The 24,003-nt window shown below is 32.4% G+C and overlaps 1 protein-coding gene across 2 annotated transcripts in view; it reads right to left on the bottom strand.

Moving 5' to 3' along the window:
* LOC147072012 (uncharacterized) overlaps nt 1–22,651 on the bottom strand; it is a 28,634-nt gene extending 5,983 nt beyond the window's left edge. Inside the window, exons 1-2 of one of the 2 annotated variants that reach the window (XM_085946546.1) lie at nt 22,474–22,651; nt 1,272–1,410 (exon numbers count right to left, since the gene is read on the bottom strand). In XM_085946546.1, the coding sequence (XP_085802672.1) occupies nt 1,272–1,410; nt 22,474–22,486 (152 nt within the window). In that variant the 5' untranslated portion in view covers nt 22,487–22,651. Of the gene's footprint in view, nt 1–1,271; nt 1,411–2,504; nt 2,663–22,473 lie in introns of those variants that run through there. The other variant, XM_085946547.1, reaches the window with a different exon arrangement.
* Between the last annotated feature and the right edge of the window lie 1,352 nt (nt 22,652–24,003).

The following is a 24,003-nucleotide window of genomic DNA, read 5'->3' as shown; positions in this document are numbered from 1 at the left end:
TGATAAACTACCGTCGATAGCCGCCGATAGCCGCCTTAGACCCACAGAATTGATTTAGATTTTTTTTCATGAAATAAGTTACGTGCCGAGGAATTGTTTTGCAGTTCCAAAAATTCATTTTATACTTCATCGAAAATGCTGGCTACATCAAGGGAAGCAGAAAATGGAGTACTGTTTCAGCCGGCGAATCATTGGTTGAGAACCCAGTTAGTACAATGCTATTTTCAAAACTTTTCTACTAATTAATAATTTAGGCCTTAAATTTTATCCCGTATGTCTACGTGGCATTAGACCCTATTATGATTATTGTTAAAAAAAAACTTTATTTTTAATAATAATAGTATTTAAAATATCGATATTTCGGCTTTTCTCCTATTTAATACCGCTATCAAGTATCGATACGTTTTATTTTGATATTACGACTCTATGACCATTTTAAAAGATTTCTGACTATCTTGTAAATCAGAGTTGGCGAACCTTTTTACGTACGCGTGCCATAATGTCCCAAATATATTTTTTGACGGTCTGGCGTGCCGAGCAGTTTTTCATGGGAAAAAAATAGTTTTTAATAATTTTATTTTAAAAAAATATGATGATCTAGATACCACTCACAGAATATAGTATACATAATATAGCTTTATCGCTTTTTTTAATTACGCCATACATTTTGTTCCACCAATTTTGAAACTGTCTACCAGAATTACCATTACTAGCTCCACAACGTTTTTGTTTCTTATTTGATGCAGCCATTTTTGTTGGTAGAAATAATATTGTATGTTTAGTTCTTTACGCACAAATTGACACCAGAATTACTCTTATCAGGGCATTCTCTCGCTACAGTGGTCTCAAGCATTGTAAATCAATCAAAATTACAGGTTCACGGCGCGGCATCTTCCGCCACCTGATGAGGTTAGTGATATAATATTATATGTGACGCCTAAAGCTTAAGGACCAACCTATGCAATTATATATTTACATTAAACGTAATGCTTATTTTTGAAGAGTATTTGCCTGTTATTCTTTATACAATGCGATCTGTCATTATTATTATTATAGGTATTTTTCTCTTCAAACGCGTGCCATGCAAAATCATCCGCGTGCCACTGGTGGCACGCATGCCATAGGTTTGCCACCACTGCTATAGATTATCACTACCAACCAAAACTGAATTTTATACTAAATTTACAGTATTATCTACTGAAGAGTCAGTCACAGAGTCAGTGAATATGCGCATAATGCATGTATGTAAATTAAAAGAATCTTCAACTCACATGTCTGAGGTGCAGCGTGAAGCCTGTCGAGTGTGACGGCGAGACACTTCATCATTGACGCGAGGACTTCCCAGCGCGGTACACAGGAGGGCAATTAAAAACGGGAGCACATTCACAAAATTCATTCTTACAATGTTACCTGTAGAGATAAACAAAGCAACATTATTAGACAAAACACAATATAATAATGATTTCAACAATACAGATGACATTTTAATTGGCGTCTGACTTTTATACCCCGTTTACACGTGCGTGGATTTACTGTTCACATTAAGAAAATGTATGGGTAAACATGTATTGTCCTGCAGTTGGCAAGATTGCATGCATGAATCAAAAAAAGTTTGGAAGCTTCTGAATTTTCATGTGACAGTAGGATTCTTTCGATTTGCGCCTGCGCAGTAGAACGATAATGCCAAACCTGCCGGCAAAAAAGACGAAACACTATTTTCAGGTTGACCGATCATTTCAATTCGTGACATTCAGTATACGGGTACACAAAGCGCTTAACGTCAGCGGACAGCAGAGCCAGTCCAAAAAACAAAAAAAAATCTTTCTTAACTTTCTTCTTTTATCACTACGGTGCATGGTTGCAGCATCAGTCCCGTGCGGCTCCGTCTCGGGACGGAACGAGCACTTAAAATCACTTTTTTCAGACACGTTTAAAGCGTCATAGAAAGCGGCCGTGCATATCCACGGCTGTGCATATATGACGGGTGGTGGTGGGAACCTTAACGTAGTACGAAATAGTACCTACCATAAAATGACAACATTACGTCTCGCTCAATCATAAAGAATGAATTGGAGAGACAGTCAGCACCTTTACATGTAAACAGTGATTGTCACGATAGTTTAAAATTCGCACTATTGCTACCAGTAAATCCATGCACGTGTGCAAGCGCTATTACTATAATAATTATTGTATTGTTTTGTCAATACACTTAGAACAAAGTGAGATGAATAAATTATTTCGATAAACGGTATTTTTTATTTATTTATATTTAATTATCTTACAACGCAGGTTATTTTCATGTACCTTACAGTATGTAGCTACATTTTCCTACAATATCGCTCTTGAGAGCGTTCTGCAATAAACCTGAAACGTATAAAGAGACAACCCACAAATAAAATGCAATATTGAATATACCTACGTACTAATAAACCGCCGTTTTCACACCGGAAGGATAGTAAGGATTGGTCAGGATGAGTACTATTTTAGTAAATAAAGCATCTTACTGGTTCGACACGTACACAGGAAAACAATGACTGACTGGGGGTAGTTTTCACTCTACCCTGAGAGAAGCAGAGGATTGAGAGGGGTGTAAAGTCTTGGTCGCTCAAAAGATGATTTCAATGTGGTCACGATTCTCAGTCATGAGGGAGCGACTAAGAATCTAGGACAAGCGTAAAAAAAATGAGTAATGAATCGGTTTTACGACCGATAGCGTACGGGAATTATCCAGGTTGGTTCCCTCATCAAAAGCGGGGTATTAGTACCTACATATTTACAAGTAAGTAAGTAGTATAAAACACTCTGATAACCAATATTGTATTACTTTAATCCTTTGTCATGTCAGTATAGTTTACAAATATGTACATACTTAGATAGGTGTTGCTGGGTATAACCTATCTATATAATATACATTGTAATAAATATCTAAAAAATCCTACAAATCATCTCAATGTAACACGGTGTCATCCCGATAATTGTGGCATAATGCTGCTGATGATGGTAATAATATGATGTAAACGTTTACAATGGCTGAACGAATTTCATTTATATTTTTTCTTTCAAGCCCTTTCTGAAATAAAAGATGGAGCATTGAAAAGTAGAAATCTGTGATAAAATCTTCACACCTTGTTACTCGATTATCTATGGTTATTGTCGTTATCTAACGCAGGCCTGATAAACTTACGGCCAGATATTTTAGTTGCGTTCTACATTGCATGAAAAAAATGACAGGCAATAGAGGTAATTTTGTATTTATATTTTATAAATTTAACTGGTGATAATTTTTAGACATAGGTACCTACGAGAAAAGCGACAAAACAAGCTGCCATGTTTTCGTTAATTTGCAAAGGTGCCAACGCAGACAAAAATGTACTTACTTAGAAAAAACACAAAATAAGGAAAGTGGAATACATCCTGGGTGTGGGTGTAACAAGGTACGATTCTTGAGTATAGAGAAATATGGGATAAACTTAAACATGATTTAAAGAATAAGTTATTTTCAATATTTATGTATGTATCATAATATGCATGTAAACGTAAGCTAAACACACATTAAATATTAGTAAAATTAAAAGATATTTAGCGGGATTTGTATTTCTTGAATTTTATAGCAAAACTATTATTAACGAAGGTATATGGAGACTAGTTTTCGCATTTCTAACATTCTATTAAGATGTTCTGTAACTACTGACTAGTTACTAATATTTTAATATTGTTAAATCGTTTTATTTATATTTAATCCAGCATTTTTGTTGTATGGAAGGATTTTTAGTGCTGTTTTTTTTATCACGAGTTGTGAATAATAATTACCTAAAGCAGTAGGTATATTATTTTTGTGAATACAATAAAACAATAATCCTATCGTAATACTTTTTGCGAGTGACTTTGAAAACTGCAATTTAGTACATTTTAATTAAGTATATTTTTTATTCTACACGAAAACAAAAACACGAACGATTTGTTTTATTTTGACAAAAACCTATGGTAATTATTAAAAAGACGATATAAAATGGAGGATTAATGGAATTTTTTAGTTTTACATCCGGTTTTTATTAGTACCTACACCGTATTTTGACCACATGATGATTTTTGGAAAAGAACAATATAATTTATTTTAACATTTTCTTTTAAATTTAAAAAGGGTCGATTTTTTTGAAAATACGAATGTAAAATGTATTATTTTATTACAGATTTTACTAGAAACATACAATTGTGTACAATAAAATATTATACCTAGCAAAATATAGGTAATAATTGTATTGTGATATGCTATTTAATTTTTAAAAATATGAAACATTTTTTCAGTTTACTTAATTATTTTTTGTATCTCTTGTCATAAGTTTAATGTCCCTGTCTATTATGGTATTAGATGTAATACCGAGAAACCGTTGCTCAAAACGTGCAGCCAAAACGAAAGAGTCAGTGTTGTCCAGTCGTTGAAAATTAGTGAAATACGTGCGTGCATAATAAAATAAATTACTAGAAAAGTTGTTGGATCTTCGTCCAAAAAGAAAATGACAGGGAAATCAAAACATGACATTGAAATATTTATTTTATCAGATAAGTTACATACCTACCTAATGTTTGAATGACGCATTCAAAATAAATACAGCGGTTGTTTATTGTTCTAGTTTTTTTTAGCAAGTATACTAAATTAATTTCATCTTTAATATGGGTTATTTTTATGAACTTTCGACATAAGTAGTAATTTAGGTTTGTAAGCATAATGGTCAATAAATATTTGAGATGGTCTTTTTTATAAAAATATTCAAGTTAAATATTATGTTATTCAATACATCACGATAAAAATGTGACATTATTCATTGAGACATATAACTTGGAACCATCAGAAACATAAGTACATAACTTCTTTGAAAAATGTTGGATCTAGCTCCTAGAGGGAAGATGCTGACATTGCTTGAGAGGATATCACTGGCGTAACATGCGATATACATTTTTTGTGACAATGACGCAGGTGTTAGTTTTGTAAACGCGTCGCGCACAGACTGAACGCTATACTTCAACTGAGGCATGGTCTAAAAAGATCGTGACTACGCGACGCACAGATTGTGCAAACGCGCGTGTCGAACAAAACATAATTTGTCATAAAAATTCAACATGCGTCCATTTAATGTTATGTTTATTGTTAAATTAGTAAGTAATAATAATAATATTTTCATTGACATGTTTTCTTTTTCGAGTAAATGCGTAACGTTTTTTAGTCATCTTTACACGATTTAAGAATATATTTCTCCGACGCCATCACAAAATAAATTGAAGTACTCACAGCTAGACTATCGCTCTCCGATTGGCAACGTATGCGAAATTACGTCTCACCTATAGTTGAAAAGTATTTGCCGTTTCACTGATGTGCTCTTAACAAAAATTCATACTAATACGATTGTCAGAATTAGGAGTGGTTCGTCGATACGGAATGCAAGCGCCCCATTTATGAAATCTTCGCCAACTGATTCATTGTAGTTGGTCTCCGTGTAGATAAAATACCATAGATATACTTTCTGAGATAATTAAAATAAAATATTTTACGATTTGCTGCTAAGCTGAGCTGCAATGCGGTGAAGTTTATATGGGAATTCTACTAAGGAGCGGTAAGCTGAGTAAGAAAAAAGGAAATGTTCCACACCTTACTAATATAACGTAAATATAGTTTTTTCTTCAATTAAATAATTTAATAAAACTCATTACAAGGCAGACTCGTGATAATATTGTAATATAAAACATTGTTAGCACTGTGCCATGAGCGTTTCAGGTTGCAGGATATCATGATCGCAGTATAAAAAGTGTCTCGGTCACACTCGGCGATCCCGGGTTCGAATCCAGCGCGATGATTAATCACAAGTAGTGGAGGAACGTGCAACGGCGTGTCCGCGGAGAGACGCGTGTAATTGAATTTATTTCGAGCTGCGTTGGTGCTTTGTTGGTGTGGGAGGCAATGCTGTCTCCACTCATAACACTTTACATGCAAACAAGTTTTCAATTGTGATAGCCGCGGACTAAATTAATATAGATAATAGTCCAAACCACAATAAAGTGTTATGAATAGGGACTACTTTCTTATATTAATTTGACGATTAACAAAAGAACCCGAATAGAATGCCATTAGTACAAAATACAATATACCAACTCGGGCTAATACGTAGGTATACCAAAATGTAGAACTATTTTGAAATTTGGTTAGAACAATTATTTAATGTTTTTGAAGTTATACTTCATTTGGCGCGTTTGGGAAATCAGATCAGAGTGTATTTTTGGCGTGTGACATGTAACACATAATTTATTTTTTCACACGAAAAAAACGCACTCGATTGGATTCGAACTACCAATTGTTCGGTTATCAGCTGAACGCACTACCTTTATGCCACAGTATGATACTGCAATCGTGACGATTATACAGTATGATATTATAGTTTAAAATTATTCCGTTGCCTTGGCAGCGAATTTATGATTGTAGGCCATTTGCAATTCCTTACGTAAACAAACCAACGGCGTTCCAATAAGCGGTCCTTTTTCTTGAGTGTGTAATTTAACAAGATAATTAAGAGCCATACCAGAGCTAGTCAAAGAATTTAGTTTATCACAAGTTTTGTTTCTATTTTGTTACGCCAAAGAAGTATGATTTCTAACGCGCGTACATAAGTACACACACCGATTTTTTTTGAGCTTCTTTTGTCGCACTATAGTCAGTGGTGAATTAAGATGGTTGGAGACAGTAGTTACTGCCTGATTTTTAGCCCCCCCCCCCCAAAAAAACTAAAAACTTAAAAATAACAATGAAGGCACATCTTCCTTATCCAATTATTATTGAGGATGACAGTGTTGTCACGTTTTTATATGAGAGGCTATTTTTTATATTAGTTGCATGGATATTGATAAGATTTGGGTGCCTAACATTTTAATGCGTATATTTTTAAGATTTTGGTATAATTTAATAATATTATGACTGGTTTGAACTGATGCTTGTGCAAAAATTTGTGTTTTCCATATTTTTATACGGTATCGAGTCATGGACCCTGAAGGCAAGGGTGCGTTGCAAGATGTAGTGTTGGCGCTGAAAGCTTCGTATTTCTTGGATAGAGCATAGGACGAACCAGTCAATTATTCAGAGACTGCAGATAAAGGAACTGCTCTCGACAATATGTCTGAGACGCATTCTGCAGTTTATTAGACAATATATTGTCCGGCGCGGACAACCTGGAGAGACTGGAGATTTTGGGTGGTTAGACGAGGCAAAGGAAGAGTATTCAAGTGAAGGAGCTGACTGGGGAACCATTCATTCTGCCCTGAGAGAAGCGGAAGATCGAGAGGGATGGAGTCTTGGTCCACATAAAGCCACGGACGATATAATCTTCATACACTCCGTCTTTACTTCTAAATACATATTATAAATTAATAATATTAACAGTGCACGTCGGAATTATAATCTAAAAAGTAGACTTGAGTGTTTGGTCCACGACCGTTACCTATTACAAATTGTATAAGTACATATATTTAATTCTATACAATATTGTAAAAAATAGCTACTGACAACAATATAGTTTATATATTTAAGTTAATAAGTAATGGTTAAAAAAATGAAAACTATGGACCCATGGTACTTAATGGAATTTGAATTTAAATTATAACTGAAAGATTGCAGGAAAATTTTGTCAATTCAACGACATTTTACGTTCTGAATAAACATGGTATATAGTTGTTATTTACCTTTACTTAATAAGCGACTCCATACTAGGCCCTTATTTAAAACCTACCCTTTCAAGAAATATAAATTTAAAAATACATTTCAAAGGTAAAAAATACCAACAGAGATATATTTATTTTCTAAGTAACAAAGTCATCCGTATCTAATTCAAGATTCACATAGACACATAGATATACCGTATCCAAGTCTACCGAATCTTCTACTAACAAATGCAAATAATGGCTTTGTATAATCTAAGGTTTTGGTATCAAGTATGATGTAGTATTCATAGAGTTCAGAGGGCTGTCTGCTTCATTTCATGAAACGGATAATATTTTCATAACAACGCCTATCTACCCTATTGCGTTGACTATATTATATTTTGCGCGCAGTAGGGAAACTACGGGTAGCCAAGTTCAACTAACGAAACCGTAGAGTGCTTTAGCGCAAGTTTGATTTTCGATTTGGCATCATTTTTTTTATACAATATCTATTTTAGTGCATTTTATTTTTTTAGTGAAATATCTTTTATAAAAATGTAAAATAGTATCTTTTATGTTTAGTAAATAATTGTATAAGTAAAATACTGAAGATAAAACGAAAGTCACATAAATATGGATATTCTAGGACTTTTTCAGTTACCTACCACAGCCTATCTTCCTTCAACAGGCACCATTATTAGTACCTAAGAAAAACGTGTATAATACATATTTGTAGAAAAAAAACACTATTGTTAGATAGCATTAGCTTAATTAAATCAATATTTAAATAGGTATTATCTCTAATATATATTACGTATACTCAAATAATTTAAATTCAACGTTGTTAATCAATTTATATCTAGGTATACATTTTCAATGTATGGCGTAGGCCGTAGAGGGTTCGGCGTGCCGTAGCACTGAGCGTAGACCCATGTTATCGTCAGTTATTAGCTTCGTTGTTTGCAAATAAATCGGTTACATCATGTCTTGTCATTGTTAGTTATAAGTGTTATTATTTTTAATTAATTAGAAGAAAAGATATGAACATTGTATTTAAATGAATAAAAATTTGGTCTGAATATTTTAGAGGACTGTTTTTACAGGGGTTTAATTTTATTAGAACATATACATATATACACAATATAAGCATGTTATATTACATGAGTATAAGGTTCGATAATTTTCGAACGAAACAAGACATAGTGGGTGAGGCGGTGAGCGAGGGAAATTAGGAATAGGATTAATGTAATTAAAATCAATAACAGCAAGTCACACTATCACATTAGCACTAGAAGAAATTTGCATCTGTACATGTTCATGATATATATTTATGAAGAAATAAAAGATATATTAATTTATTAAATTCATTTGGTTCAAATGTGTTGGTTTCATCAACACAAAGTGATTTAGTAAATAACATTATTGTATGTGATGGAATTTAATTTAATAGTTGACTCGTTGATCACACAAAAGGGTCCCTGTAAAAATTCTCGTTACACGCCCATAATAATAATAATATGCATGCTTTAATAAGTTTAATATACTATACCTACACAAATACATAAGGCTCGTTACAGAAATGCCTCGCGGAGACGTTAGGTTAATTTAAAATTATGTCATATTTATAATAAGTCTACCTTTCATCTATCACCTTGGTCAAGTTAAGATGTTTTGACGTCTCCACTGTTTTCTTTTCTCGACATGGGAGAATTCTATTTTCGCGGAATATTATGATATAGGGAAATTTTCTACTCGGAATCAAAAGTGTTTTTGTTTTCATTTTTTATGCCAATCTTCCGAGCTGCCAGTTTAGTATTTTTTCTTAAAATGAAATGTGAGAGTTTTTATAATTATTTATAATTATTTTCAAGTTGCAATATTGTATCCGAAAATTTGTATTTGGACCATAAATAACAATATGTAGAAAACTCGGCTACTTGTTACTGACTCAATTTAATTTACTTTAATTAGTAATATAATTAACTTAACTTTAATTTGCTGTTATGTTAGGTTACATTATAATATCAAGATATCGTAAGTGTCAAGAAGGGCTTTTTAATGAAAGTTGATTTCAGTAAAAGATGCCAATGCATGTGTAACAAATGTCGTTCTATTTGCGAGTACAATATAAATTAATGATTAATATATACTAATTATTAGTAACTAACCGAAGGTACTCGATAGAATTTGAATTCTAATATTCCATTTGAGTACAAATGGAATAGGTAGTACAAAACTTAAATCCATTAAAATAAAAATGATTAAGTTAAAAATCTGTTTCAAAGATAGTGTTTGATTTTAGTAATTTGTGCAGGAGGACTTGTTGGATCAGCGGAAAACGCCGTGTTTAGACGCCTTTCTCTAATCACGGGAGAAAAGAAAATTGTAATATTTTAAAATTTAGTTTAAGAAAATTGTGACGGCGAGCCATGTTATTAGCTTAATGTGCCATCAGCGTTTTGTGCTCTGGCCCTCCGACGTCCGAATAGCGCAAGCGAGCGTAAGAAATTGTTTTATTAATTTGAAAAGGGGTTTGTGCAGCGCATCGGCTCATTGTTTGGCAATGGCATTTGTGTGCGCAACATAACGCACACACGCACATTTTACGGACGTGTAAATGAATCGAATACAGAGGAGGATCAAGTGATAATATGTTTAATACTACTTATTGACTATTCTTAGGCATAGCAATGACATTAGATAGACTTAAAATGCCGTTCCTTTTCATTTTTAGTCTCAAATCCTCCCTTCCCATTTTCAGTCTAAAGGCCATATTCCATTGGCAGACGCACAGACCCAACCCGATCCAACGATCGACGCCAACCGTCGTCGCTAGCTATTTGCAATTACACGCAACGATTCAATCTCGTTGGTCCTTGATTTGATTGGTTAAAATAATACTAGTGTTATTAAAAATATAGGTTGAGTGAAAACTAGATATTTCTTAGATTGGTGGCTACACTGAACGCATTCCCGCGCAATTTTACGTCAACAAAACTGAGCTGTCAGCTGTCAAACCTAGCGAGCATCAGATCTGTTAAAATTTATGCGGCCATTTGACATTTATAGAAAGTTTGTATACTTATTGTTAATTTACATCATGAATAACTGGGCGAGCTTGAATCTCCAAAACCAATTGAGTAATTCGAATATCGAAATCGAATAATCCAAAGACTAATTTATTGTAGCAAGTATGGCTATATTTCATCTCGCCGTAAACGAAAACACTGGGTCAAAAGTTGGCTAACTGAAGAACAGCGTGATCGCCATTGAATATGGCGGATTTTTTTACGTTCCACACTATATCTTTGGCGTGTATTTATTCGACGAGGACTGTGTCCTCGGTGATACTCCATATATATTTTTTAAGTTTTCGACGTTTTCGTCATCTTGTAGTGGTTCAGTTGAAATTGACCAGTAGAATGAAATGAACGACCGTTTGCATGACTCAGGCGCATATTCGGCTATTTTCGTACGCTTTCGGCAATCTTCGCTTGATAATGAAAGGATCGCACGACGGATAATAGAAAATTTTCCACTTTCGACCCGATCGCTCACGATCCTTGAAAACCATAGAGAATAGAGTTTGACAGTCGTGGCAGACGATCGGGCCAGACGCAATCTGCCAATGGAATATGGGCTTAAATCTCCTGCTCTCAATGAGCGGTTGTTTGGTACCTATGTGAAGTTTGAAGCGTTGATAAGTTTGAAGGCCCTATTACTTTTACGATAATGTATATTGACTAGTTTGGACTAATAAAGATGGAAAACACTTTAGTATGGTTGAATCGTTGAATGAGTAAAGTAGAAAAATAATTCATAATTTTTCACTTTATGCAAATAAAAAAGAAAATTACGTCTTGCTTTAGTTAAGTAAATTTTTACTCATCTATTATTAATCTCGGTGTGGCCTTAAAAAGTGGAATGTGTAGCTAGTCCTCAATAGGTTTAATCTTTTCACTACTTACTAGAAGTCCGTGTACGAGTATAATAAAGCATGAGTGAAAGGACTAAGATTTTGAGAAAGGGTTTTTCTCAGATTTTAACTACGAACTCTTGAATGTTTTTTGACTGATTCCTCTTTTGTAATTTATATAAAAGTAAAATAATTCCCTTGGATAGGCCATGACATGTCTGACATGAGACATTGTCTCAAGAATGAATTCGATCAAACTAACCAAAATGTTCTTATTTAGAAACCTGAAGACAATAGGATTTGAACTGTGGTGGTTTAATTGTGAAGAGAGAGACAGAGCAATCTTAAGTCATTTGTAAGAGAAGCCAGCTAAGATTTACACAGTTTATAATTACCTGTAGAATATGAGATTATAAAACTTATTACAATGGATGAATTTAATGATAAAAATAACGGCGGCAAAAAATTCAGTGGCGATTATTGATCAAATAGGGCCCTGGTGAAAATTTTTTGCTATCATGACGTTAATTCCACACACAAACATAATACACCATAGTTTAGTAAATTTTGTAGGTATGTATTACATGGTATGACAATAAAATATCACAATAGTGGACATAATAGGTACCTACCGTACCTTATACGTTGTATGCAACTAGACCTTTTCATACCTATACATATATGCACAACCACAATATGATAAATCTAAAAAGTTTTGAGACAATCTCTGTAATATTCAATTATCAAAATGTGTACGTATTATTGTAAACAGGTATTTAATAAGATTACTACTATCTCAAATGTATCTAAACCAGTGGCAAAGACGTTATATTAGACGATAGCCCAACTTCTTAAGGCTATATATGAGGCATGGTCTAAAAAGATCGTGGCTAGGCGATGCGCGGATTGTGCAAATGACGCGTGCTGAACGAAATAATTTGTCATAAAAATCCAACATGCGTCCATTTAATATTATGTTTATTGTTATATTACTAATAATAATAGTATATTCATGGACGTGTTTTCTTTTTTAAGTACATACGTAAAGTTTTTTAGTCATCTTTATACGATTTAAGAATATTTTCATCCGACGCTAAGAATAATATAAATATAAATAATTTAAGAATATGACAAAACAAATCGACGTGCAAACACCTCGACCGTCGGTCTCCGATTAGCGACTAGTGAGAAATTTCGTAGCACCTACCGTTGAAAATTATTTGCCGTTTCATTGAAGTACGCTCTTAAGACATATATTAAATAACCGAAAGACATTTCATAGGTAAAAAAAAACACCAACAGAGATATTTTATTATGTACCTACTCCCAAAACAGCAGAATCATCTGTCTCTATTAGTATTCACATACAAAAATATATTTACATATCCAAGTCTATAAAAATTTCTAAACTTTAAAGAAAAGCTTGGTATAATTCAAAGTTTTTTATACGAACTCTGATGGTGTTTGTCCTTAAAACTGACAACTGTCTACTTACGTATTTCATTAGGTATGTGAAACGGATAATGCTGTTACAATAAAACCACCCTATTTTACCACGTTTTTCTTAGCTCGTATTCTTGTTTGTCCGGTGGTAGTTTATCCAGTAGAAATTTTGTAATCAATTTTTAACTAACTTCCCGACTAGCTAGACATTTGAAACTTTTAGAATATATCAGAACACGATGCCAATGCATTCTTTTAATACTTTTAGCCATCTTTAAGTAGAATTGAATTCATTTTCAGTTAATTCTGTTTTGTATGTGTATGGTCCTAGCAACTAAATTATTAATATATACGTGCGTTACTATGGAAATCAAAATGACATTTCAGTATTCTATATTTGTTTGTTTGTTGCAAAATAGCAAAAAAATGATTTGTTGACAATTGCCTTATTTGTCCTAAATTATTAATACATAGAATTGTCAAGTTTATATGATTCAACAGAAAATTTAAAAACGTGGTTTATAAAAAGTTCTTTTTATCTTGTAATTATTTGCGTATTCACTATATTATATTACGCACGGCAGGCATGCTCCGGCTGGCCTACCGTACAAGAAGTTCATCTAACGAAGCCGTAAAATGTTTTAGCAGGTGATTAGCAGTTGAGTGAATATTGACCACTGTAATAATATTATCAGGATAGGAATCATGCACCCTCTAGCTAGACTCTAGGGCACGCCAACCAAGGTTTTAGAAGATTGCTATTGAGTCACTCCACGGTATTCGCCCGCAGACGTTCGCTAAAGTTTCAGCAAATTATTCCTCAAAAACGCAAGAATGCTATCTGCAGATTTGTAAGCAATTTTCATTACCCTCCCTCTCGATATAAGTCAGTATCTATCATGATCCCGCTATGAAAGTTATTAGTTCGATTGAGAGTTTGATTGATGGGTTTTTATTTGGCCTATGACACGCATTAATCGGTCTGTCGGGCAACAAATAATACCTAACATCTTGTAAATTGTAACTTGTTGTTTTTTTTTTGTGAACGCCCTCTTTGTTTTCCATTGTTCATGCACCGACGCTCTCTTTCCCGCATTTTTTGGCGGCTGTCGTACATGAGTTATCAAACTATTTTGAAAATACAGTCACAAATTATAAAATTGATACATATTTTAGGTTAAACTTTGTGTTAAGTATTCGAGATTAAAACTCAACTGAAAATTATTTGTAAATAATGGAATACTTATACTGTGCACTAATATATCAGAGATATAATATAATTATTAAACTATGCATATAAATAGCTACCGAAACGTACATATACTACCTGTTTAACCAATAAAAGAAGATCAAACGACTATCTATTCTCTCATGTATTCAAACATTCTAAGTATAATAGTTAATTGACATTGAAATAGTATTTTTTCCTGCAGACGAAAATTTAATATATGCTCCTTTGTAACACTACAACATGCCATAAGGCCCAATAATAGTAGTGTAGTAGTGAAAGTGAAACAATCAAATAAACATCCAGGTTTTGAGAAACTCACATAACTTATCAGAGTTCTTTAGAATTTTATAAATCTGAGAATCTCAGTTTATACGAAATTTACTATTATTAAAACATTAGTGTTCTCCGCAACCCTTCATGTAAAGTAATACCCAGAAGTAAAAAGAGCGGAAAGTAATGTCTTTGGAATATCTTGATATCCTCGTAGTTTAGGGGTAGTCTTTAGGGAAGGAAACACAGAAGAAGAGAATCCAGTTCATTTGATTAGTTACATATACATTGCACATATTAAATTTTACCATAGAACAGTTCACCGTCAACTGTCTTAGCGGAAAGAGATGGCCGTATAGCATTGATACCAAAGAATTACGTGTTATTGGTGGAGCATTGTAGAAAATAATGTTCAAATTTTATTAGATTCAATAAGAGCATTGATAATTGACTTACGAGCAACTACCAAAATTTATATTAATTATACGATACTTATTTACTTATCTAACCTTTTTTCTATTTTCCCTTGTATTCTGGTGGTTTTAGTGTTTTAATTAGATTTCAATTTGGTATCAATACTATACGGCTATCTGTTTCTGATACAACATTTCACGTGAACTGTGATACGGCCAACTGTATACGTACAAATTTACATGTAGGTACATGTGTTTGAGTAGTCGAATAAACGAGCGAAGTTTTCTCTTAGCCCTGAGGCAGACAACCTTGATGGATCTTGGTCGCTGAAAACTGAAACGATCGCCATCAACCGATGGCGATATTATAATATGTTATTTACTTCCATATCTAGTCTATGTCCATACCTATATCTTTGTAAGTCAGTTCTTTCAATGATTTGAATGTTTGGATAAGTACGTTAGTTGGCAAAACACTGCTGTAAAATTGTGATTCGTTTCTGTAAACGCTCCCAAGTAGGGCTAGTTCGATTGATCCGTAAAATGGACCCCATTAAATTAATATTCCTCAAAGTTTTTTTTATAAATTACTTTTGGTGAATGTGCGTGCCGGATTGCTATAAAGCGTTAAATTGTCGAATGTAAAATGTTCTTCCATCGGATCACAAAGAAATACGTTCCGAGGCCGGGGCTTATTGAATAATGTGGGTACTAACCTATTTGCCTACCTATCTTTCAATTTCGTAATTTAGTTAACTCCTTTTTATATTACAAAAGGTACCAAGCAGTTGTATCTCCTATTTGTAATGATACGGGCAATTTTAATACCTTATTTAATAATATTCGATGTAATAAGAAAATCTACATAGTACATAATATTACATACCTACAATATATTATTACATTTCCCCAATGTTTTCTTTTTAACTAGGTACCTAAGTATTGATCTTACTCCTATAAAATACATTAGGTAGATCATAAAATATAATTAGGTATATACAAGGAAACGTGTATGGAAATCAGAATTTAAGCTAACACTTTTTAAGTTTTCTGTATTACATACTAATTATTATCTATTTATAAAGCTTTGTTTTATATATATTTTTTTCGACCATGTCCGATCCTAATAGGATCATTATATGCCTCCATAGAGTAGAGGTTTGTATTAACAGATTTTGTTTTTTACGAGAAATGGATGTCAGCCACTTGCTCAACCTATTAAGTACATACCCTGACTCACACACAAATTGAAAAACAATAAGTGTATTTGTCAGACCCAAGACTCGAACCTGAGACCCACGGCGTGATAGTACAACGCTTATGCTGCGTGGCCACCGTGGGTGTCATAGTATATTTATAGCTGATGGTAAATTTTGCTTACAATAAACTCTACTGCTAGAATAAACCCGTTGGCGAATATACCTACATATATAAATAGTATTCACTTACTATTTTCTTTTAAAATACTTGAATTTTACTTTACCTTAATTAATTAACAATATTGCAATATTATTACATATTATGGTTTACACTAAACTGACCACCGCAGACAATTAGATTTAAAAATGTATAATTAAATGATTTTGTAGACATTTCTTCCTTCGCTTTATGAATCATGAATGAATAATAAATACGTACTGCTGTAAACCGTTCGATTATCTGTAAAGTTAAATTATTATTCAATATTCAAAAGGAATCAATTCATATCAATTATGTAACGTTATTAAATGTACGGTGAAACAAAATGGTCAATACTTATTGTTGATAATTTTCTTCAATCACTACAATGACCAGGCAAGAGTTGTTCAATAAGTAGGTAAGATCTAAGCTTGTGAATCTGTCCGTACATTGTATTGAATACTTGGTAAGTATCCACTTATTAAAAATAAAGTTATTTATTATTTCATATGGCAATTAGCACAAGTATTATTTCATACAAACTACGGAATATCTACCCACATAACTGGTTATTTTGCAATAAAACCTTTAACATATTTTATAAGTTCTACAAAAACAATCAGAATATTGTAATTTATCAGTTAAATGAAATGGTATCGTAGGTACGTACATTTAATAGACAAATTGAACGACATGAGTCACTACGTATAGGCTTACCATCTAAATTCTAAATCAAACATTAGATAAATCAAAATAAATAATAATAATATGTCAAAGGCAAAACTTGGTTTTGACTGATCTGGTAAATGACTGACAGAATAATAACAAAAATGTATATGTTACGCCGAATATGCGAAATTAACTATTACATGAAATGGGCAAAATGTTGCCTAAATCATGAAAAATCCAAGCCCGTTGCCTTATTTCATGAATTCATGAATTAGGCAAAATATCTGCCAAGTGCGTGAATTCAGTAGTAATTTTTCTGCCTAGTTCATGCATTGGGCAAATTAGATGGTCGCGCTCCGGTGGTGTTTTTTGCAATTAATTAAACTAACCAAATGTGTCAAATGTCATTGATTATATAAAAATATACCAATCAATAACTACAATGACGTTCATATCCATTTACTATACTCAAAAAAAATCTAGAACTATAATAATATGATAACGGAAGAATCTTATTAAAAGGTATTTTCGCGATTTGATTCGTGCTTGGGTATCAATCGTGCATTGGTCGATTGTTTGTTTGTATAGTATGATTTGATAGTTTGTTGACACTTGTTAGCTAACCTCAAAATGGACATTCAGTTGAATTCAGAATAACAAAACCTAACATAACCTAACCTAATAATAATAATATTATATTATGTCCAATTATAACTAATAAACCCATCCGTATTAAATTTACTTTTTCTACTGTCATGTCGACAGTTTAAGAATTCCATACCCTAGCGAATTCACGCACTCGGCATATAATTTACCTAATTCATGAATAAGGCAACGGGCTTAACTATTACATGAATTAGGCAAAATTTCGCCCATTTCATGTAATAGTCAATTTCGCACATTCGGCGTAACATATACAATAAAATACATGTTATTTGATAAAAGGTAATAATTTTGGCTAAATACGTATACTTTCGGTATAGTTTTAAAAAAAATACCGTTTAAAGCTTACATTATTGGTTTTTTGCGTGTAGATCAGAAAATATGTTCTATTGCACTGTATACCGGGACGAAATGACATACCGGCCGGGACAATCCCAGTTAAATTGGAACGTATGGTACGCGTAACTATCTACCTCTTAACCGTTATACACATTGAAATACATACATCAAAGTAATACACATTGAAATTTAGGATTTGAGAATCAAAAACTCGTAATTCTGGCCCCAGTCTACTGTGAGCACACTGTGTACTTAGGTAAAATTAATTCTTTTAAATGCAATAACGATCCTTTTTAGTTCGCGGCTTGTGGATTAAGGTGCCCTGCGATGTGCGTGTTTGAGAACGCGAGCCGAGCCGTCGACACTTACACGGTCACCTCTATTGATTACATTAATCAACTTAATTAAATATTTGATTGATATTGCTTGGATTTTGACTCACCCGAATGGCTATGTTTAATCTACCGAACGAGTTTCGACGAATAAAAACGATCGCTGTAAAAAATGTACATAGCTGTTTACAGTCAGTCATGTTACCTGTGTTTTGTATATACACAAGTCTAATTTCAAAACCGCCCACCTGGTCACTTAGTTTTGAAATTGTTTAGTATATAACTAGAAGGGTTTACGCGAGTTTTTTGTGTACAGTATTTGATGGCGGTTCGAAAACATTATTTTTTATCTTTGAAATGTTGTCTATGGAAAAAAATAATTTTGTGTGCGTTAAAGCACTGAAAAATAACGTTTTGTAATAGTAATATAATATATACAGGAGATACAATTATTAATCTGTTATCTGTGTATACTGTGTATCTATATGACATACTGACATCTAATTTTTAGGGTAGTTGAATTTATTTGTAGTTGTCACTCTGTACATTGGCGCAATGAATTGAATTGGAGACAATAAAACTGTAATGTTTTAAGTGTTATAGAACAAAATATTATATTGTGCGGACTGTGCGTGAAAGCATTGAAAATACAGGGAACACACTATTATCACTTGTGTCAGTTGGCACTCTGTACGTTGGCGTATTGAGAAATGGAGGTTATTAACTTTTTTCAATAGCACCCACATTTAGCGACATTTTTTTACATTGTGTTTACCTACGTAGGTACCTATAATGTAGTGGCGATTCTCCCTTGAGAGCGTTGGAGCGGTGCACACCCACCCACTCAATTTATGCGAAAAGACTTTTTTTAAATGAGTATTTAATTTATATTTGATTAATTAAAAGTGTTCTGATCTATTACCGTAGTCATTAATTCATATACAAAAACAAATTCTAATATGTGTTTTTAACCGGCTATTTTAAATAATAATATTATATGTTGATGTGAGCGATATTCGCCATCGCTCGACCAAAGCGCCCAGTAATCTAATTTCGATTTCTTTGCAATGAGAAAGAGCGTCGTCTGGCGCGTGGAACAGCAATACGTAAATATTTTTTCTACGTGCTCGGGAGCGACAGTTCAAGTCGCTCTCGGCCCGAACGCAGATTCATCGGTTTTAAAACAATACAGCCCGTATCATACGTACAATTATTGTATGACAATTTTTATTCAATATTATTATAAAAATAAATTCTTTTCACAGTACGCATTTAAATTTCTGCACATGTTGACAACATTTCTCAAATTTAGGCGAAGTACAATTTAAAAATAAACTTCAAGTTTTTTTTCAGTTTGATAACTAAATTCACAATGTTTATCAATTATGATATCTCTTCAAACTAGTTCTGTAATACGTCTGACTTTTGAGATAAAAATAAACTCAAAAATGAATTGTCTGTTATTTACAGCTTGGATAATTTTTATAATGCTGATGGCGCCTCAGCATTATAAAACATTTTAATCGAAAAAAATCTCATTGACACATTTACGGAAACGGTTTTACTATTAAATTTAATTTTTACTATTCCGATGACATCAGTGGAAAGCGAAAGATGTTTTTTCACACTCAAACGGATCAAGTGTTTTAGTAGAAACACCATCGCGCAATCAAGATTGAACGCATTATGTATGCTCAGTATCGAAAAAAGAATGATACAAGAGATTCCTGACTTCAACAAACGCGTAATTGAAAAATTTGTGTCGATGAAAAACAGAAGAATGGATTTCTCATACAAATGAACAATAAATCACGGTCACTGCCAGATACGAGATATTTCGGTACTACTAATAATTCGGTCAAAACAAAATAGTTTGTGTTAAAGTTTAAAATCCATTTTTTTTGAAGAAAAACTGTTTTTAGAGGTACAACAAATAATAAATAGTGAGTTATTTATTATTTCTTTTAAATGTACTAAATTAAAAAAACCAATAGTTTTTTTTTTGATTTTTTGGTGAAGTTTTGATGAAGGCAAATGCCTTTTTACGGCAGTCAAAAGGTGAAAAAAGTGAACTCCCAGTAAAATAACTCACCGGTCGCCACTGCTATAATGTACGTATTATTATTTGTAATTGTTCGTCTAAATATTTTGAATAATGCCGGCTCTTTGGATAAACAACTTATTTTACGCTTAATACACAATAGTTATTATATTGGGTATTTTTAATGAAATTCGTTTTAGCCAACTTAATCGGTAGTCTTTCGGTTCAATATATTTGAGTTCAGTTCTGTAATTTATAATAAATGAAGCCTCACAGTGTGGCGATATTTCAACATCATAATATAATTCTAAGAAATCCAAAAAAATATATCACGTCGAAATCAATTTTGTGTGTGTGTTAATAGACCGGAATAAATAAAATTATCAGTACGTAATAGAAAGCAGTAGAAATCTACTTTTAAATATACCTACCATTATTATTTATTAGTCATTAATACATTGTCTGCTGACTAGAAAATAACTAATTAATTACCACATTTAAATAGCATGCTAATTACATGGCCACCTAATCGATACGTGCCAGGCGAGTCTTTAGCGTCCTATGAGTTAATTGAAAAAAAAAGTCTCCATACTATCAATATAAAACACAAATTTATTTTTAAATAAAATTATTTGATAGCACAGATAGATTGTTTTGAAAATAAACAAGACACCACATATCAAACATTATTTTCAATTATTTCTATAAGGAAACGCATTTAGCCGGCAACGATGACTGATGAGTTTGTGATGTGGAAAAAATGTTAAAGATTCAATTTTTTGTTCACATTATAATATAATAAAGAAAGAGAATTGATATTGGCCGTGAATATAATATAATATCCACTTGTACTCTACTAACGAGAAAATAAAAAGTGTAGTGTGTGAATTAGGCAGATTTGGGTCAAAGAGGTTAATTAAAACGAATTTTTTACAGTGGCATATCTTCACAGCATCGTAAATATTGAAGTAATAAAAGAAATACATCATCCAAGCTTTATTTATTACCAAATAGATAAGTACCAACGTTAGATTAATAAAAGAAAATACTACAAATTGTATTTGATTTAAAATATTGAATGTATCATCTAGGAATCACGCAGTGGTGATATCCAAAAAGCAGACGTGACTATCACTTCATCAGAAAGAACCAAAATCTTCAAAATATGTGTCTATTATATATGCGTATTTTATTGTACTTAGTGGGTCTCGAACTTACATATAGTTTCACTTTTCGGTTTATTGATATTTAATATAATATATATATGAATATACACCACTACAACCGGCCATAAGGCCTAATAACAAACAAATACCCAGGCTTTGGGAAAATCATATATATATATATTATATATTGTGGCATAAGAGGGTCAAATCTTATCATTTAGTTTTAATTATCGATCCGTCTATGATTCCTGCGAACTATTGCTAATAACTACATTATCTGAAATGTTTCAAATTCCACCGAAACGAATCTAAAATTCTTTAATCTTATGTGGGTAGGTATAGGTAATCAACATTGAATAAAATAATAATAAGTATTTTAAAACTATGTGATAACAATGTAGCTATACACGTACTTACACCAAAAGTAATAGGTAGGTGCCGAATTGTATTTGTTTTTAATGTTGCAGACGAACATATAGGTATTTCCAGAAAATGATGCCATTTAATTATGAAGTAATATTATTTTTTGACATTTGCATTCCGTTAAACATGTGTTTGGAGCAGAACAAAACCTTTCAAAAGGGGTGTAGAACGAACTATGAAAAATTCTTGAGAAATATTATTCTTTACCAGTACTGTTTTAAAAAGTTCAATTACAGAATACTGGTTTGTGAAATTTTCAGTCTTTAAAAATAGTAACTAATAAAGTCTGTTTTTATTTGTGAAGTTACTGAGAAATCTTAGATAATTAATTAAATTCATAATCACTCAAAAACATATTTACACTTACATACATACCATAAATATTTTTTTTTAAATACAAGAATTTATTATCATCTAACTAACATAAGGTCAGAATATGCCACTTTTAATAATAAATGAGACGGAATTGAGATAATAATGAATACTCACGTATAAAATTCATGTCATAACGTAGTTCTACATACGTAGAACAATAATACTGATCACAATTGTCAGAAGAAATTAATTATTGAACACTATCAAACAGCAATAAGTAATTACATTAAGTATAGTAGAAGTAAACTAGACACAAATTTATTGTTTACTGTTGGGTAGAAGGTATGCCACTGAGCAATATTATGACATTATGGTCATTACGATTGTCGAATATCTGGTCTTATAAAGTAATGTTTTTCATTGGTAATGAACTGTTGTTTACTGATAAAGTAATAAATATTATTTAATATTTTTTATTTGTAAAATTGGCCATCTCTTTCTAAATATGTATATATTAATTATTACAATAAATTGTTCGACTTCTATATTTAGTCTTCTACGTCATTGCGGTTATTTCTCGAACTCTGGCATTTACATTTCCCGCGACCAGAATTTAGTGTGTGTTCGATATCGCGTAGAGTTTTAATATCATTAAAATTCCAAAATGTTTGCAAAAGCAGTTGAGTGCATTATTTCGAATATAGGGGTAATGTAAGAAAGCTTAACAAAAAAGAAAGCTTTTGATTCTTTGAATAGTGTCAGAGATATAATATGTATCCACTATGACAAGTTAACACGCAAAGAACTCGTGACGTAACAATGTCAGCGCATGCAGACCTGTGATATAACTTGATATAAAAGTCGGACTGTAATTTCAGGAAATTTACATACAAAAGGGTTTGAGAGAATGATTAATTTGTTGTCATGAAGTATTTAAATCAAATCTCCTAAATAACAATTTTAGAATATAGGTATACATATATAGTGAAAACACAATAGGTGTACGTGTACTACTTAATGTACACATCAAACTATATCTAATGTTTTTAATATCCCACTTTGAAAACGTTTTTTTAAAACATCACTTCGCCGTAAAAAAGTTTAAATTTGTGTCAAACCAGGTTCAATAGACATTAAAGTAACTTACAGATAAGTAAATTTGTGGTTTTATAGAAAGATGATAAACATAATTATTCTTTTTAGATATTTATTTTTAACTAACTGTTGTAACCAAAGTACAATGAAAGAATATATTATTATGGTTCGCCTAAAACTAAAACTCAAGACGAAGTTCGGCGGAAATACTTGCAGCAAAACGTTAAAAACCAAGAGAAATGGAAAGAGGTATGAAGATGCCGTTAACCATCCAGTATTGGATTCAGCAGCATACAGTCGATGATGATATATACCAGTGGTCTCATATAGACCAGACTCGAATATGAGTTCGGAAAGCTATACCATATATTAAAAATCGTAGTATCTAGGTACCTTATATGTAGATCTTTTAGAGCGCTCCGCTGTGTTGTGAAATTTAATTGCATTTTTCTCTCTCCAAATCCTCAATTTTGGTGGCAAGACCTACCTACAAACTTGGAGCTACATAACTCTTTGCTTGTTAAATCCACCAAAAAAAAAATCTATTTCAAAAGTGCTTGTGTCAATATGAAATGGAGAAAAATTTAATTTGTCGACTTTTTACAATGG

Source organism: Rhyacophila brunnea, unplaced genomic scaffold (genome assembly GCF_057557595.1).
Source record: "Rhyacophila brunnea isolate RB1 unplaced genomic scaffold, BYU_Rbru_1.0 scaffold_2, whole genome shotgun sequence".
NCBI classification, from domain to species: domain Eukaryota; kingdom Metazoa; phylum Arthropoda; class Insecta; order Trichoptera; family Rhyacophilidae; genus Rhyacophila; species Rhyacophila brunnea.
The sequence above is the reverse complement of the archived record's forward strand: the minus strand, read 5'-3'. Positions and strand labels throughout refer to the sequence as shown.